Genomic DNA, 19,130 nt, shown 5'->3' on the forward strand with positions numbered 1-19,130 from the left:
ATCTATTCTAGAAACGTAGGTTTGGCTAAATCCAGGTTTTCTGCAATGGAATTAGCCCGATTTCTGTAAATCCCAATTTAATATAACTAGATTTTATACTAGTCCTGCTTTCTGGAAAAGACCCTAGATTGTCTTCTTAGTAGTATAGAATTTTTCTTTTATTTTTGACTATACTTCATACTAGATACATGCCCATATACCAGATTTATAGGCAACATACAATATGTTAAATTCAGTGATCTTAAAGTTGTTCCAATTATCTTTACATCTTAAATTCAGTACTAAGCATTTCAGAAAAAAGACAAGTACTGTATGTGGTTGTTGTAATCAAAGTACATAGGGCATTTGCCTTAAGAAGAAAGATTTTTTTTTCATAGTACTACTGTGTCTAGACAGAGACATTCTGCTTAAAAATGGAGGGATAGATGCAAATTACAAATGTTCTGTCATCAGGCTTGTTTTCAAAGTTAGGCTTTTAAATGGCGCTATGCCACAGAAGGATATCATTAGGGAAACTGTCCTTCTGGCATTTTGCATAGGATATGGGGTCGGAGCAATTCTCAAAAGGAATAGTTTTGGAACATCTGAATTATTTTATTAGGTTTCATGCAGGAAACAGGCAACAATGTTTCCTATATGATTCCATTGACAGGGTTCCTGTGTTTCCAAATTACTGTAACTCGAAAGCAATTTCTAAGACTTCTAAATCAATTGTGCATTTAGTTTTTGAGTCTGTAAAAATATAATGTCATTAACTCAAGCCAATTTAGTGTAATTCATTTTTAGTAAAACGCACTTTGTGGTAGAATTAGAAGTCTATGATTTCCACTGCAGTACATGGACGTGAAGCCAATTCCTCCCTGAAAATCTAAACACACTAACAAAATATATTGTGTATTTCTGTATAAATACGCATTTTGTACAATTACTTCTTTCTGCTTAAAAAAGAAAACAATGTATGCATCTTTTATAAAGCAGATCAGTAATTTAAGTGTCTTTCTGTACACTGCTTAAGCTAATATTCTGGTTTTGTTTATTTTTAAGAACGACTTTCTTTGGTCTCGTTTCTTGAATTTTTATCAAGTAGCATTTTTCTCTCATAAAGTTTATCCTTAAATTTCAGTAGCTTATATTGACTAGAAAACTAGATGCCTTTCACAAACTAGATACTCACTTTAGCCAACTACATGTGTAATGTTATGAACTGAGTTAGCTATTGACCTTTGAGCCAACGGCAGGTGGATACAGGAGTGGACCACTCTTTTTACTGATCCATCTGGGACTGCCTGACACACAGATTTTTCTAGAAGAAATAGAAGGTGTTGTATATTTTCTGATTAACCCCACCACTTCCATATTAACCACATAAATCACTGCCATATTTACTGTCCTGTGGATTTGGCTGGAGGCTCACTAATTTAAGGAGCAGAAAAAAATGTTTAGTTTATTTGGAGAAGGAAATGAAGTTATATTCCTCTTCTACGTTCAAACAAGGGGGTCTCAATACTGCCTGTGCTCCTAACAGTTAGACTCTGGAAGAAGTGAGACATCCTCAAAATGTCTACAGTTCAGAAAAAAAAAAATATTTGTAACTGTGTATTGTTGCTGTACTGTGCTGCTAAAGATGGTGGCAGTATTATTATTTTCAGTCTTTTTTGAACATCTTATATAAAAAAACCTAGACCAAATCTTTACTAGGTTTCTTAAGAAAATGTTACTTTGTAGTAGCAGAGTACCTTTCCTCATTTGGAATGTAAATGACTAGATTGCTGGTTTAATGCTCTCCAATGGCTCATTGTGTGAATGTGAAAAAATAAATAACTGCCTTTAGTCTAACTGGAGAAATATCAGAACAGTTCTTCTACACCATACCTACAAAGCATTCTATAAGATTAAGTGTTACATTAAACGTTTCAGTGACACAATTTACACTATATAACATGATAAACAGCCTAATTACTAACTTTCTCTGTAATCAGTTACCTTCCTTGGATGTAACAGTTTCTTGTCTCAGGGGCAAAACTAACTGATCAGCTTATCTTTTCACCAGTTTATTTTTTGACACACTGACCCACAATAAAACACATAAGCCCATCATGCTGCATAAATCAAACATCCGTCCATCTATCCATTTTGTGAGCCCACTTTACCAATCAGTTATTGTAATATATGGGTAAATAACACTGCTGCTGAGAAACAGAGGCCATCTTAGAAACACTGAGTGAAAGGGCAACAGTTATGCTGATACCTGCCTTTAAAATTCCCTGCCCAAAACAGTGTGACCAACTAACCTAACAGGCATCTTAAAACAAATACAGCCAATGGCTGAGCCCATGTCGAGGTCCCCAGAGCTGCGCGGCTAAACACTGTGTCACCATGCTACAGATTAGTCAAAGAAATGATGGAAAATGTACAGTGATATAAATGGGATTTTGTGACTTTACTTAAAATAAATACAAATAAAAAGGAATATAAATTTTGCTCATGAATGAAGTGGAATTTAAAATTTTAGAATAAAAATATACAGTTAAGAGAAGATACCAATTTTGCAGTTGTCTAAGCAGAATTACATTAATGTTTTATCACAATATCATTAAAGTAATTCATAGATAAAATAGAAGGTTCAAGCGTGAAATATTTTCAGTGGAAGATGGAAGAAAAGCATTTGCCAAGTGGGAAGCAAAAACACAATGATAAGTATCTTTGGAATAAGTGCATAACACAGAAATGAAATATAACGTCCCTCTTAAGGTCTGACATGAAAGTGTGCTTTTGATGTATAAAGCCTACTCTTTTAAAATTTAGTACTGAAATTAATATCTTTAGTGTGACACTAATGCCGTAAATAGGCATGATGGCGCCTTAAGTTAGCAATGTTCGTCTGCAGACTTACAGATGCTGGTCACAATGTGAAAAATAAATTCATGTCATAAAAATGGAACATAGTGATAATTTAGACAGCAATTAATTGTTTCATAATCTTTATATTTGAGAGTTAAGAGTGCTTGCTTTTTAAAGTATTAATTAAAAAATTAATCTGGACAGTAAATCATAATATAATACAGTGACCAAAGCAAATGGGCATGGAAATATTATTAAAAATGACATGAAAATACTATAAATATTATATTTATATTCTATGTTTCTGCAACAAATAAAATAACACACACAAAATAACATACAGCTCTCTCTGAGTTTGTCCTCAGTCATGTTGGCAGTTCTTTAAAAGCACACGAAGGCTCAGAGGAGTTGTAACACCAAGGACCACTACAGAGACACAGATTCTTAATGTGGGGTCTCTGTAGCAGAAAGTGGGCAACATCTGACCACTGACATGATACTTAAGCTTGCCTGAAAGTGACCCCAGCAGGAGGTTTGTAGGTGCCACATGGTAGAGATCTCTTTAAGCCTAGAGCTGAGAGAAGAGTTGGGGCAAAGGCAGGAATAAGACAAAGGCAATAAGCGAGAAAGGTGAGCTTGCTGAAACTGAGTAGTTTCTGTAAAAAGACCCTACCCCATCAGAAAGACAGGGGTTTAAGCCCAGTCAAAGATGGTCTAGGGAGGCAGCAGGTACACTTGTTATTTACTTAATACTTTTCTGTTAACTTCATGTTTGCTTTACTTTTTACATTCTCATATACATAGTATAGAGAAAGTATAGGAATCGTGAAAAAATTTGACCTTGAGATTTTGAAGAACCTGCAGTGGGTTGGCACCCTGCCCGGGACTGGTTCCTGCCTTGTGCCCTGTGTTGGCTAGGATTGGCTCCAGCAGACCCCCGTGACCCTGTGTTCGGATTCAGCGGGTTGGAAAATGGATGGATGGATGGATTTTGAAGAATCTTGACATTTTAGACCTCCCTGAGTCCGTAAAAACCTTTTTTGAAATCATGTCCGTCTGTGTTTAAACATGACAACTCAAAAACGCTTTGACCTAGGTCAATGAGGTTTTGCACACCTGCTTTATATTGCAAATAAGGAATCCTATCAACTTTTGGGGTTCTTCCAGCAACCGGAAGTGGTACTTTTACTTAATACTTTAGTGAATTTTCAAGTAAACTATGGCTATAATTACAAATAGATGATTCAAATTTTGTATAGAAATTTATAATGATAAAAAGCAAACAGATATTAAATTTGAGAAAAATGACTCAACCGGAAGTAGTATTTTATTTAAACAACCGTCCAAATTTTTGGTATCATGGAAATATAAATGTGTACATGATATTAAAAACTATATATTCAATATAACGCATATTCTTTCAATAACTATAATTCATTTTATTTTAATTTATTCATCATCAGTTTTAAACATTGAACATGCCATGTGAATATAAAAATGTAATTGGAACAATCCCCCTCGTGTTCCTGGTAATACATTTAATTTTATATATTTTTTTTTTATCTCTGCCACAATTATCATAATTAAATGTAGCTAAATGCAGTTTTACCTATAGCAAATTATTCCAACAAATATTATATAATACGTGACGGGCGGCCAGGACGCCCCTTCAACACTGGATCCGGGGGAGCAGCCATGGGATGCATGCTACGTCCCCCGGAACACTTGGTGGCAGCCCCCCCGTGTTGCATCGGGGCCAGTTTTATGGAACACCGGAGCTCATCCTGGTTGGGCTCCGTGGCCACCGCCAGGGGGAGCTGCAAGGATTCCTGAGCCCGTGTGGGCGAAAATGCAGCCACACCAGGAAGTGCAGCCTAATTTAGGTTAATTACCACCTGAAGCACTTCTGGGTGGGTTATAAAGGGAGCTTGCAGCCACTACTCAGGGTGTCCGAGTCGGGGGGAGGAGGACGAAGCTGCCCTGGGAGGAGTGGAAGAAGAGAAGAGTGTGATTTGGAGTGTGATTTAGTTTTGTGTGTTTTGGGACTGTGTTAGGGCCAGTGAGACATGGGGAAGATGTGTCCCACGGCTGAAGAAGAAAATAAAGACTTTTTTTTTGTTTTACCTGTGCCTCTGGTGTCAGTCTGTGTCAGGTCGGTGCCAATAAAGCGCCTTTATCACAAATACTAACACTTTTTTCTATGTTTTTAGGTGACTGTAACTCTTTTTACTTTGTACGTAATCTATAACACTTTTTTCTATGTTTTTAGGTGACTGTAACTCTTTTTACTTTGTACGTAATCTAGGTAATACATATGTAATCATGAAAAAATTCCACCACCATTTTCAACCTCCCTAAGTGCAAAAATATAATTTTAGTATAAAGTTTGATTATAAATAGAGATGAATGATTGTGTATTGATATTATCAATTAGTTATGAAGAGGAAGAAAGAGATACGATATTTGAGAAATTTTGCGCAACTGGAAGTGGTTCAGATGACCTTTTCCTCTACAAGCAAGTCGAGCGCAGCACACTCCCGATTTTTAATATAGGCTGACCTCTTTAAGTGCTGTTCTCTAAAGGTGCCCTACTACTGTTTATTCTAACAGTAGTATAGTTGTTACCAAAAAATGTTCAAATAAATACCATGGGCACACAGTATTTTTTTTTTTATAAATGTATCATGACCAGGACTATTTTAAAATATATTTTCCATTGGCAAATTGTGTCATTTACAGGTAAGCCCATGACAAATTACAGAGTCTGATCTTCACAATACATACAAGAAATACGTTAATAGCTCTAAGATCCTACCAGAGGAAAGAATGATGTATCTATTGTAAAAATGGCTGAGGGGGAGATTAAAAAGAATAAACACAAACACATACCAACAAGAACTAAAATCCACAGTACCTGTGACTGGGGGCCCGAGTGAATAGCTTGATGTGGAGAGGTCTGGTGATGCCCAGGATGCCCATGCAGATGAGGATTATGTGAGTGATGGTGTGGGTGACTCTGTTGGTGGTGATGTTGGGCCTGTGGATGTGCATGGTGATGGTGTTGGGGGTGTGGGTGTTGGTAAGCGTGATGTTGAGGTGGCAAGGACTGGTGCTGGTGTGGATGAGAATGCATCTGATGGTGAGTCTGTTCTGGCCGAGTTGACATCATCTCCATCATGTGCCCCATTGAGTTCATGTTCCCATTGGACATGCCAGCAGAATGATGTGTCAGTGCTGCTTTTAGTCTCTGTAGAGTCAAGAAAAAACAAATAATGTTAAGTTACTAAAATGAATGAACAATTTGCTTTTAAAATGTGTACATTTTATATATATATATACTGTATATATATATATACCAATATATTTTGTTATGTGTATTTATTTACATATATACTTATTCCTCAAGACACATTTATACAAAGTAACAGACAAATTCAACTGGCATCGTAAGCAGAAAATGCCATGCAACAATTAAACAGCAATTTAATATTGTAATTATTTGAGAAGTGGAATACAAACAGGAATAAAAAATTAATTTCTAAGTTATGAGCATCAGTACTGTGGGTATTAGCTGATTTATGCCTTTAAACAAATACCTTAATAACTATTCTTATTTATCTGTAATATTACTGCATTCAAGATGACCTGAACATGCAGGAAAAGTTTTTTACGATATGTACAACTTAGGAGTGCGGACCTGTATTGTTTTAGAACGCTTAAAATTTACTATCTTTGGTTTCAGTTTCAAACTTTTTGTGTAAAAACATATTCATTTTTAACACATAATGTTTGAAATCCATTTAACCTAGCACATGATCACTGGGAGCCTGTGTCAGTTTTGGCAGCACTGGGCATAAAGCAGAATCTGCAGAAACTAATAATGGTTGGGGTACCAACTCATCGCATGCTACTTTAATATACTGCCGTAAACCAAAGAATCTGAATACAGATGTGAAAAGGTACCTTAATGACAGTCTAGAATGACTAAGCTTGCCCATTTTTCAAATATCAAACTGCCTTTTTCATTTTTTCCATTTTATTGTGGTGCGTAAGATATTAGATAGACAAGCTTCTGTTCTGTTTGTGTGGTCCAAAACACCTGTGTTCCTTATTCTTTGTTGCTGCATTGTTGGGTTATGTCACCTGACACAAATGGACTTCAATGAAGTGGACTGCCGACTGCCTCCGACTCACTAAAATTATATAAATGATGGCTTCAACTGAAAATCGCTGTAAAAGTCCTCTAATGTGACAGGGCCTTTAGGCTTAAAACAATCACTTCAGGGGGGAAATTCAGAGTTATTTGAATCTTTTGTTCTTTTTCAGTTTTACTTATTCCATTCAGCCATCCATTTTCCTAAACTGTGTATTCAAGTCAGAATTGCGAAGTGTTGGAGTCTATCTGGCAGCATCAGGCAACAGGGCAGGAGAAAGTCCCGCTCAGGGCAAACTTTCAAATACCCACAAACAGACTAATTTACAGCTGCAAGCTGACGGGTCTGATTTTACCAGACTTCGGTTGTCCCTGGAAGTTCATTATAGTTTATGTTTTCCAGGAAAGCCATTTACCTTCAACCAGTTAGCTTTAGAGTTAAATTTTGACATCATAAATTTACACAAAAAACTATGGCATTTCTCCCCTTGGGAAAACAGAGAGAAAAAAAACCTTTTGTCATTCATTAAAATGCATGCAAAATCCTCCGATCTTATAATTATGTAAGTTTCCAAGGTAAGCAGATTTTTTACATAGTTATTAAAGGATGAGAAAAGATAATCTTCTGTGTATGCAGTCCCTATCTTTAAAGCTGACTGGTTGAATGTTAATGGCTGTCTTGAAATGACGCCTTTTTTTGTAGTTTCAGGAACTACGGACATGCATCAGATTTATATAAATCCAGGAGCTGAAGGTACTGTCTATCATGAGTAGTGACGTGATGCTTAGCTGCTTTAAGACTACCTGTCAGTGCGTAAATCAAAATGATCTAATCCTGACCACAAATGCATACATGTATGTAGCCATTTTTCTGCATATATAGTCAGTTTTACTGAAGGTTTTACACTTTTATATTAAATAAAATTGAAAAACAATCATGTCATTCACTGTCTAATAGCTATTACACAGAAAACCCCTTAACAAGAAAGATGCTGCTGTAGTCTCATATGGTATGATATGAATCGTGAATCTGCAGCCCACTGACTTCCTGAACAATTCATCCAGTGAGTTTGTGAAGTGTCTCCCTAAGTGTGGCCCAGCAGCTCCGAGGCAAACAAAATGATTTGAAAGAAAAAAAAAAAATCACAGAAATCTGGTATCACAGACACCAGCTAAGCAAATCACAGAACAAAAAAGAAGCCTTAGCCATTAGGAACAGTTTTATTGATTCTTTTATTCTACATAACAGCCTAAGAGTTAGATATTTTCCTGCACAAAACATGCAGGATAAATCAAGATACAAATTGGAGTTATCTTAAATAAACTTCAGCTATAGAAACAAAAGTCCACATTATCTGTATTAAAGCTTCCAGAAGATACAGCAATAGAGTATGAGGTCATGTCTTCATTTATAGAATGTTCTTAGTTGAATATTTTTATCTTTGAAAGGGAAGTTTATGCAGTAGTTCTGTTGTTCATCAGTGCTGCCTCATATTGCATGCTGCATTATGGCTGAGCTGGTTTGAAACTGTAAGCTGTCCAGGCTAAAACACTGTCATGCTGTCACTACGGCACAATGACCAAGTCACTTCACATGCATGTGGTACATATGAAATGGAAAGTGGCCATCTCTTTACCTTCAAAGGTACTTCCCATAGGACTAAAGGTGCTTTCAGGCGGTAATCAGTAAGAATGGTGAGACATTACAAATATTTTTTACTTTAGATGGTTATCAGGATGGTGCAGAGGTTAGCACTAATGCCTCGCTGCTACAAAGACTCAGGCTTGTACCTTGGCCTGGTCAGTGTGTGTGTGTGTGAGGTTTAGATGTTCTCCCAGTGTCGGTATGGGTTTCTTCTGGGTGCTCCACTTTCCTTTCACATACTAAAGATGTGCAATGTGGGGATGACTAACAATCCTTAACTCTGCTTGTATGAGTGAGTGTAGGGGTGTGCAGAGGTCTATTCTGAGAAGGTTGCATGTCACATGCAGGATTGAATTTTGCCTTGTCCCCAGTACTGTTGGGACAGGCTCCCTGACTATGTATTGGCATAACAAGAAATGGGTAGCGATGAACATTCTGTATGGTTGGACTGGCACAAGCATGCTTTACTTCAGATGGATTACCTGTTCTGAAGTAAAGATAGTATATCGGCTATCACGACATTTATTTAAAGGTTAAGCTATAGAATTTTAGATAAAGCCACGGGCATGTCACCAGAAGGTTAGAGATTGTTCATGTAAGTTCAAGACAGCATGCAAAATCAAAATTGCTAAACAAAACTAGGTTTGACCCAGAATTCTTTGCTTAAGAACAAAGTAATTTGGTATGTCTTTCCATTATTTCACAACAAATTTTGGACATTACTTTAGCTGTTCCTACCAAGCATAAGGCATCATAGCAACCTCACACACAAAATGGCATTCCTCATGAAAGCCAGAAACACAAAAGGGCTGCAGCCTCAAACAGTTGTTTACAACGGTGGTGCACATGATAAACAAATCATATGAAACAGAGACATTAGTGATGTCACTGTCATAATGATAGACAAATGATAAATATGCATTTCTGACAATGCACAAAAAATGACTTTATTTGGGTTAGTTTTGTTGAACTAACTGTATAACTAGACTATAAGAAGATACAGAATTTATGAACTAGGTGGAATAAAACAAAACTCGTCTATTTACATTACAACAGATCCTTTTTAAGTTTGGCCCATTTAATTACTGTTTGTGCTTTCTGGCCTGTCTGAAGAAGAAAATTAGATGAAGGAGTTTTTATTTTTAGATCTTCTATTTTTCTCACTTATCAGACATTGAAACACACATGCACAACATACTTGGAAAGTATTTGATCCCCTGCTGAATTTTTATGTTTGCTCACAAAATGAACAGTCTCTAATTTTTATGGTAGTTTCATTTCAATGGAGAGAGACAGAATATCAACCAAAAATCAAGAAAAAACACATTACATAAAAGTTATAAATTGATTTGCATGTCATTGAGTGAAATACGTATTTGATCCCCTACAACCCAGCCAGTGGATCACAATCAATCAATCAATTACAGATACTCCTGATCTCAGCTCCTTATGTGTATAAAGCACACCGGCCCACAGAATCACTTTCTTCAATTCCAACCTCTCCATCACCATGGGCAAGGCCAAAGAGCTGTCATAGGATGTCAGAGACAAGACTTTAGACCTGCACAAGGCTGGAATGGGCTACAAGACCATCAGCAAGAAGCTTGGTGAGAAGGTGACAACTGTTGGTGCGTTTATTCAGAAATGGAAGAAATATAAAATGACCATCAATCGCCCTCGGTCTGGAGCTCCATGCTAGATCTTGCCTCATGGGGTGAGGATGATCATGAGAAAGGTGAGGGATCAGCCCAAAACTACACGGGAGGATTTTATTAATGATCTGAAGGCAGTTGGAACCATAGTCACCAAGATCACCACTGGTAACACACTACTCTGTAATGGATTGAAATCTTCCAGCGCCCGCAAGGTCCCATGCTCAACAAGGAATATGTATAGACCCGGATGTTCACTGGCAAACTTAAGACGGGCCTGTACATGTGCAGGTATACAGTAGTAGTGCTGGGCCGGCTTGTTCTATTGTTTGAAGTCAGGGATGCAGGTGAAGCTGTAATGTCTTTGTACTTTTTGATTTATCTGTGCAGATACATTGCACTTTTTTCTTCCATTAAGAAGTTAGAAATTTTATTATTATTATTTCTCAGGATCTCAGTTTGACTCGAGGAAGAGAAGGAGGAGGGCTGCTTCAATTACTTTTAATTACTTTTTAAAATTGTTTTGATTTTATGCATACAAATTAGCCATGTGGTGCTGCTGCTTCTCATGATGGTCAGCTAATGTGCCCCTGAAATAAAAATACTGCTTTTTTAATGCATATGGGTGCACATCTGGCTGGTTAAGACCGTGACATCATATATGACTGAAGAAAGTGTTGTAAAAGGTATTCAGGAATGATTTTTGAGTAAAAGTTGGAAGTATTTACTTTCACTAAAGTATTTCAGTTAAAACTTGATTAAAAGTAAAAAAAAGTATCTGTTTTCAAAAGTATTAAAAAGTATACTGTTTGCACAAAATGTAACTTGTAGCCTCAATATAATATCTGTGCCCATAAAATCTCATTTCACAAGATTAAAAAGACACCGCTTTTTGGGTCCTCAGGGGTTTACATAAAAGTTAGCTTAAGAATATGATAAAAAGAAATTTTACTTCAGTATACTTTAAATTTGTAGATGAATTCTTGAAAGTAGAGATTTCTTGAGGTGCTGTTTTCAAATATAACCATGGGTAGTGGTGGGCGGTATGACCAAAATTCTATATCACTGTATTTTTCAAAATTATACCGGTTTCACGGTATTCAACTATATTTTTTCCCATGCATGAGTGGATGTTAACCACATTTTCCACTTCAATTACTGCAGTAGACTGGCTTAGAATAACCTATTCCACTGTCAGAATTGTACATTGTACAAAAAAACATTTTAATATGCACACAAGTATTAATACAGGTTTGCATGGCCCCATAAAGTGATAGTTTTCAAGAGGGTGGCACTAATGAAGAGACAGAATCACATTGCATGACAGTTGCAGTCAAAATATAGAACCTTTTTATTGAACAAATTTTGCAAACAACTTAAACTAAAATTTTGACAACGTATTTTCAACCGTCCAAAGAAGCATTTAGACTTACTAAAATATCCAGAGGTGCTTGTCAAAAGTTGTATTGTCTTAGAAAAGGAATAAATTGTAAATATTTTTTGTAACCCAACTACACTTTCTGTTAATGTTAACAATCTCTGTCCACCGACACGTTAGCTATATGGATTGTAATGGCGTTGGTTATCTCGATCCACCGCTTGCTTTTTTTGTCATATCTAGTACCTCTAGCAAACGCGTCTACAAGTGACGTCTGACTCAAGTGTCCTCTAGCTTTTTCAGTTTTACCTGAGGAAGTGGAGGGTGCCAATCTTAGTTCCATACATTCATGGTACTCCAAAGCATGTTTGCGGCTAAGGTGATGCAGCAAATTGCTCGTGATGCCGCCTCTGGTGACAACTTTAGCTTGATAGCATTTGCAGTAAATAGTTGTTTGGTCCACGTCCGACCTTTTAAAGCCAAAGTATCTCAAGACAACAGACACGGCTCCTTTTTTCGGCAAAAGTTCTTCTGTGTCATCATGTTCAACTTTATCATCTGCTACAGCTTCAGTTTCGGAATGTTCTCTGTCCATTTTCACCGCACAATACCTCCACTAACACATGTACTCCGTTGCATGCGTGTTTCGCGGTGTAGCAGTGCAAAAAGGTCCCCTCCTTAAACAGTTTCCTGCTGTGCCACATTCCGAACATTGTTTAGGCTATTTAAACCAGTATTGCGGTATAAAGAAATCCATATTATAACAAAAATAATAAACGGGTTTTGGTATGAAACGGTATACCTCCCAGCACTAACCATGGGGAACGTGCACATTTAGTTTCCCTGTCTGAACCATGAGCAAGAAACCTGGGAACAACCTACCAAATGAGCCGTGCAAGGCACACTATTGCACTTTTATTTTTGAACGATATAAGGCATTCCATTTGCTGTGTCTGAGCAATTCTGAACTATAATTAAGTTGACAATACCTGATGGGTCTCTTTTATGAATTTATAATAGTTTGTTCTGTGTAATGAGTATTGAGAACTTGCTGGTAAATACTATATAATGCAGTAAAAAGTATTCTAGTTTGCCTAAAAATAAAGTAAAAGTAAAAATAGCCCTATATTAAATTTACTCAAGTAAAGTACAGATAGCTGAAAAATGTACTTAAGTAAACTAACAAAGTAGTTGTAGTTTCTTACTTTATACCTCTGCCTGTAGCAGATTAGGCAGTGATCTTACAGTAGGCATGTATGAAATTTCTACACATTGCTGGTACAAATCTGTGATGTCATGCTGGCTTTGCAAAGCTTCATGGACTATCTGGAAGAAACTGTTTGTTTAAGCCACCCACATCACAAATGTCCAGGAAAATATTTGGTGAACAAAGCATATTCACTGTGAAAACCGCTTTGGCAAATTTCGCTGATCAACACTTCTCTTCACCTAGCAATAAGGGAGCACACAAGACTCCAATTCCCAGAAACACAAATCTTTTTGTCTGTTTTGGATTCATAGTCTGATAAGCAGAAAGCAGGAATAGGCACATGCAGCACTATAAGACACGACAAAACCGTTCAACAGGGTTAGCCTGTTGCACAAACAATACAAACTAGGTACATTTCTAAGTTGTCTTTTTGTCAATACAGCATGGATACAATAATCTCCACAACATATGGAAAATAATATTCACCCCTAAGCGATCCCTTCTTTGTTTTGACAAAGAAATGGTGATAAGGTACTTCAGTTACTCATTAGCTTGAGCTAACCCGACACCAAAAGGTATGTACTGTTACATGGCAATTAGATCTTTTTGAGATTGCCCTTTGGTCTATAACCTTCTTAGTACACTACATAGTCAACTGAACCTCCAACACCCCCAAAGAACAGGGTCCTTTGAGCCACAAATTCACGACAGCCATCAATTAGAACAGGATGAGCAGGAGGAGGTTGGAAATGGAGCAAGGGTGATCATAACACTACAGATTTTTCATAAAGAAATATACCGTAAGTAATGGACAACTGTAGGGCCTACATGTTGTGCAGCTAATCTCCTACAGACATTTACATTCAGAAATGATCCATTTCACAAACCAAAGAACAAGACTTTTTGAACAAATAAAAAGACCAACTTTCTTTTGTTCTGATTTTAATTCATATATTGAGTTGTCAACACTCTAAACCACAAAAGGAATTTGGCCTAAAGAAAGACTGTCCTAAAATACCGGAAAAAGGCAAGAGAAATAGCAATTCTAGCTCCTGATTGAGCAATTCATTTAGGGCATTCTACTTGGGACGATAACCAGAAAGACTTTCAAAGGCTGGACGCCAGTACATTTAAGGCCAGCAGTGATTTCTTGTGGTTTCAGGCATCAGACTTTAAACCTCAATCTCTGATAAGAACTTGTTGTTTGACCCTAAGCAAGTCACTTAACCTGTCTGTGTTCCAAGTGAAGAATTACATGTAAGAAACAGTAGTATAATATTTTTGAAGCACCTTCCTTTCAGAAAGGTGCTATAAAATAACGATTGACAATAGATTGCTCTTTAGGCATACCATAAATTACATACCTTTTTCATACACTTAATGAGAAAGGAAAGAAGAAAAGTCTTTAGCAGCTGGATTTGTTCAGGTAAGTGATACTCTGTGCACTTCATTAGAATACCACACACAATGCTCCATTTTCTCTAAAGAATATAAAGTATTACAGTACCCATCCTGACAAAGAATAAAATGGCACCCTTGTTTTTCCCTTCCACGGCTCTTTTTTTATATTCATTTGTTTAGACAGCAGATGAGGATACTGAAGGCTGGAGGCCTGATGCACAGCTGCTTTCAGTCAAGGCGAGCCATTTCCAAGGGGTCCATAAATTTAACAAGCTCCACATTCATTATACCCAATGGGAGAGACCGCCAGCTGCTCTGACTCACAATCCTGGTTGCAAACCAGTTATCTACCTCATCCTTGTCCCAGGACTTCAGCAGCAGCAATCACACTGCCCTGGAGCCCAGTTAAACGGTGCCATAGTCCTTACTGGGACATGTCAAATCAGACACCTCTAGCCTCATTATTTCTACAGGAATCACACACTATAATTATTCAACTCTGGCTTATTTTTCAATTGCTTTAATTATTTTGTAAATCCATTCCTGACTGCCCTAGGTTTAATATCTCTATATTTGTATATACTGTATTATGTATTTTCTATTTATAACTTATTAATATATCATAAGCAGTGCATGCCCTGGGAATTTCTTAAGATAATGTTCATAATTTAATTTCTTAAAGAAGAAGGTATGAGGATCAGGGAATGCACATCTGTCCGTTTCTAAAATACTACAGTAAAATCAGCAGGAAGCCTTGAAAGTGAGAAGAATACTACCAAGAGATAATGTTCTGGCATCGGCTGTGAGTGGCTTGGCAAATGGGTACTGTGAGACAGGATTTGGAGGAGGAAATGGCTAGTTAGCTGAGTGGAACACAGAGCAACATCTCTCATTCATGGTCATAAACACCATACCCAGCATACTGCGCCACTTTTAAAAAGCCAAAGGGCTGGCTGTTTAGAAACTGAACTCTCTTCAACACGCTGCATGAAAATAATAACATTGTTTGAAACACAAATGCCAATCTGCTGTCACTGACTATGCTATATCTGGCAGCAAACTCATATTCAAAGTGTAGATGTTTTCCAATCAGTCTTTCATAAAATACTGGCACAAAATCAATTTTGGTTTAAACAAAATCAAAAAACACCAATTGAAACATCCAAAACAAACCGGCAGATATTTAAGATAAAATATATATAATGGCAGCCAGCTTTTATAAACATGCTTAAGTCACAGTCAAGGAGATTCAGAGTGTGATTTACCCATGCCATGGTCACATAACATTGTGAAATCCAGGGTCATATCAGGTAAAAGGCAGCACTTGTTTCATGGCCCACTCAAGCACACACTGAGACAATTTAGAATCAGCAATTAAAGTAACACACATCTTTGAGATTGGGGGCAAATACCCACACAGACACAGTAACAATTTGCAGATCCTCCATAGGCAGTGAGCAGGTATAGGATTCAGACCGATATCATTAAGGCAGCAGTACTAACAATTGGCACTACTGAAGCCATTGCCTTAGCTAGAATGATGATTATTTAAAAAAAATTTGAATTGGGCTGTGCCATTCATTTTTTACATAGATGCACTTGTACTAAGAATAATGTTTATACTGTAAATGAGACTGCTACCAGTGGGGTGTGAAACTGTCGCCAGCTGCTTTACACCACCACCTCTAGGTCACACTGCCTGCAGATAACGCGAGTGCCCTGTGTATCCTCCGTACTGTGACGTAGTGTGACTTTGTGAAGACCGCCTAACTGGCACTCATGTAACCCTGCTCTCATTAAGGTTATAAGCAAATATTCTCAGCATATAATGTGCAGCTTTAGAATCAAAGCAGACAATCTCACTTTCCCACAGAACAGAGTGGAATTTTACCATCGACCACAGTCTAGAAACTTAATAACACATTATCAGCACAGTAAAACATGTCTGTCTCGTGTTAGGTCTCACTGGCATGGTGCCAGTATGCTGGGGGAAGGACAATCACTAAGAAACAAGGGGGAAGGGATCATTCAGATACTTTTTCCATCTTTGAGGTTAGCCTAGCGGGCGTTAATTTATCACACATTTTGATAGCAGTCCAGCTGGCAGCGAAAAGAGCTATCTGTTTATTAATTCAATTAGTCTGCTTATTTATCAGGCCTGGCTGCAATGTGTATTCATTGGCCAGCTTGTGCCAGCTTTACTTTCTCTACAGCTGGCTTGTCATAAAGCATAAAACAACATTGCAAAGCCACCCCCATCCCAATTTCAGTTAAAACAGAACATGTAATGGTATATGTTGATCCTTTTCACAAAGCATAAAACAACATTGCAAAGCCACCCCCATCCCAATTTCAGTTAAAACAGAACATGTAATGGTATATGTTGATCCTTTTCACAAACTTAGCCAATCTTTTGGCATGCAGAACACAGTTCAAGTAGAGGCACATAATAATATCTTTCTTTCCTTTCTCGCACCAGAACATTTTTTAAAAGCATGTACTAAATTTATAGCACAAAAGTCACATGAGAAGAGATCAAGCAATACTGTACTTCCTTAAAGCATCCAATAGTCATATTGTGTCCTTGCAAGTACTTAATGTTTAACATCTCATGCAGAGCCAAAGGAAGCTACAAGTAAGTACTGATGTTAATTTGATGTCCATTCATTAAATAAGAATGTGGAGTAGGTAGTCTACAAAAATGTGCTTGCACTCCTTTAGCACCTTTCAGAAAACAATGGTGTTTGACTAAGTAGGTAAGGCTAAAAAGAACTACTGAAAAACATGGAATTTTAAATATATAATGAGGGAAGTATAGAAGCTTATTCCTGCCACTTGAACAAATGTATATATTGCATTGTTTCACAAAAGAATTTATAATACAATAAGTATTGTGATGCGAGTTTTCAAAAGCATTGAAATATTCACAAGTATCAATTTTAACAATTTGAAATTATTTCAATACCCATTCTGTATGGTACAGAGTCTGCAGACTGTCTTGAGTTGCAGCCCCGATTTCAACCCACTTACAGGTGTTATTTTGGTAACTTCTGGAGCCTTCAATAGCACTCTTAATTGACAATGGGGGGCAGCTGGAGTGGCATCTGGAATTACTCCAGCTTTGTGACAGATGGGGCTAGAAAATGACAAGATAACATGCAAGCCTGTATGCAAGATTTGCTACTGCACAATTCACTTAAAGGCAGCCCATGTGGAGCCCTAAGCATTTCCCACTCGTTCTCCAAAACGTGCGCCCCTTAAACTTACCTAAATGGTACCACTCTGATGATGGCACCTAGGCGATTGCTTACATCACCTAAAGGGTTGACTGACATTACTTGAAGAGCCATCATGCAAGTTAATACCTGCAGGCCAGTTTTACTCTGTGCTGTTCATTCAGAGGTAACGCTCATCGGCACTGTCGCTCCTTGATTTTTAAACTGTTGCCACAAAGTGTTCTGCCATAGTGCTTTACTTTCTTTTGTTTTATTATGTTCAATTTTTAATTTATATTTCATCACATTTACTATATAAGGTAAGGCGTTATAACTTTTTAGTGCCCAATTGAATAAACAGTGGTGCTAGTCCTCCATGTGCTCATATCATTCAGATTGAGTATTTAGTATGTCAAGGCTTATTTGCACCCCAACAAAATCAAGCCTCATTGAAGAGCACGGTGACATGCTAGACTTTCTTGAAAAAAAATGTGGAAGTTACAAAGGCATCATAGTATTTTACATACAAATGCAATGTGCACAATTTCAATTTAAACAAAGCCCTTAAATGTGTTAGTGCTCTATCTCGGTGTTGATTTTCTGAACAATTACTTACAAATGACCACATTGATGCTTTTTTACTTGAATGCTTATTTAATGTTTGTTTTAAAATATTCTGTATATAGTTTACAAAAGATTGTAATATTAGTTCAATTAACATTTTGTGACGTGTATAATCTCATTGAATTATCTCAGTAAGTTTTTGTTTTCATCAATGTATGACAACCAAAGCATGTACTTACTGTTGCAGGAAGCAGCATCTTTTCAAAATAAGACGAATACATTTTACTTGAGGAGATATATTAATCCACAAACATAAAATGTGCACACTATCCAAAGTGGTAACTGCCCACTATTTGAAAAGCTTTACTTTAATAACAACATATTAAATTTGCCACTGAAATAAATGCCTAAGGAAAATGGCAAGTTGGTATTCCGATGGTGTCAATTGTTACTGGGGACTGTTAGGGATTTGCACATTTGCCCAGATGTTTCACTGTGCAGACATATGCCTGGTTGTGACTACATGGAAACCAATTTAAGTGAGTTCTTTATGTCATAATCCATAGGACAAGCTGAGTGCGCAGAATGTTGGTGTTGTCTGAAAGCAGGTTTTTAGACTGAAGGATATTCGTATTCAGTCTGTGTATTTTAAACCTAACAATAAACAAATACACAAGTTTTAAGGACTGTTGCCCTCTCCTTTGGAATACATAAAAGTACTGACCATTTCTAGTATCGAGGTAATTTATCCCTAGTTAAATGTACACTTCAAGATTAATCAGTATTAAATGTCTAGTCCAACACATTTATGCTAATATTGACTTTTGAACCTACCGGTCTGGTTACCACATGTTATATTAAGCTTTATGTATTGGTAACAGAAGAAAATTTAAACACTGCTGGGGGGACGCGCATTACTAATGTATTATAATATACACTGCGGCTATGGTTCAGTACATTCACAAACACAAATGGCTGATAGACTTTAATATATTTCTGGTGACCCCTCATTTTGTTTTTGACAGATCCCATTCTGATGCAAGTATGAAAATATCTCAAATGTTCTTACAC

At 37.1% G+C, this 19,130-nt stretch overlaps 2 protein-coding genes across 6 annotated transcripts in view; both read right to left on the reverse strand.

Moving 5' to 3' along the window:
* Window positions 1–19,130, reverse strand: part of tax1bp1b (Tax1 (human T-cell leukemia virus type I) binding protein 1b) — a 1,153,251-nt gene that overhangs the window by 270,104 nt on the left and 864,017 nt on the right. The window lies entirely within an intron of this gene.
* The window catches only part of creb5b (cAMP responsive element binding protein 5b), a 403,670-nt gene that overhangs the window by 43,316 nt on the left and 341,224 nt on the right, over window positions 1–19,130 (reverse strand). For all 5 annotated transcript variants that reach the window (XM_051935766.1, XM_028818224.2, XM_028818226.2 and 2 more), the window contains one exon: window positions 5,756–6,088. In XM_051935766.1, coding sequence (XP_051791726.1) covers window positions 5,756–6,088 — 333 coding nt within the window. The remainder of the gene's footprint in view (window positions 1–5,755; window positions 6,089–19,130) is intronic.

The sequence above is a fragment of the Erpetoichthys calabaricus genome, chromosome 13 (assembly GCF_900747795.2).
Source record: "Erpetoichthys calabaricus chromosome 13, fErpCal1.3, whole genome shotgun sequence".
In the NCBI taxonomy this organism is placed as follows: Eukaryota; Metazoa; Chordata; class Cladistia; order Polypteriformes; family Polypteridae; genus Erpetoichthys; species Erpetoichthys calabaricus.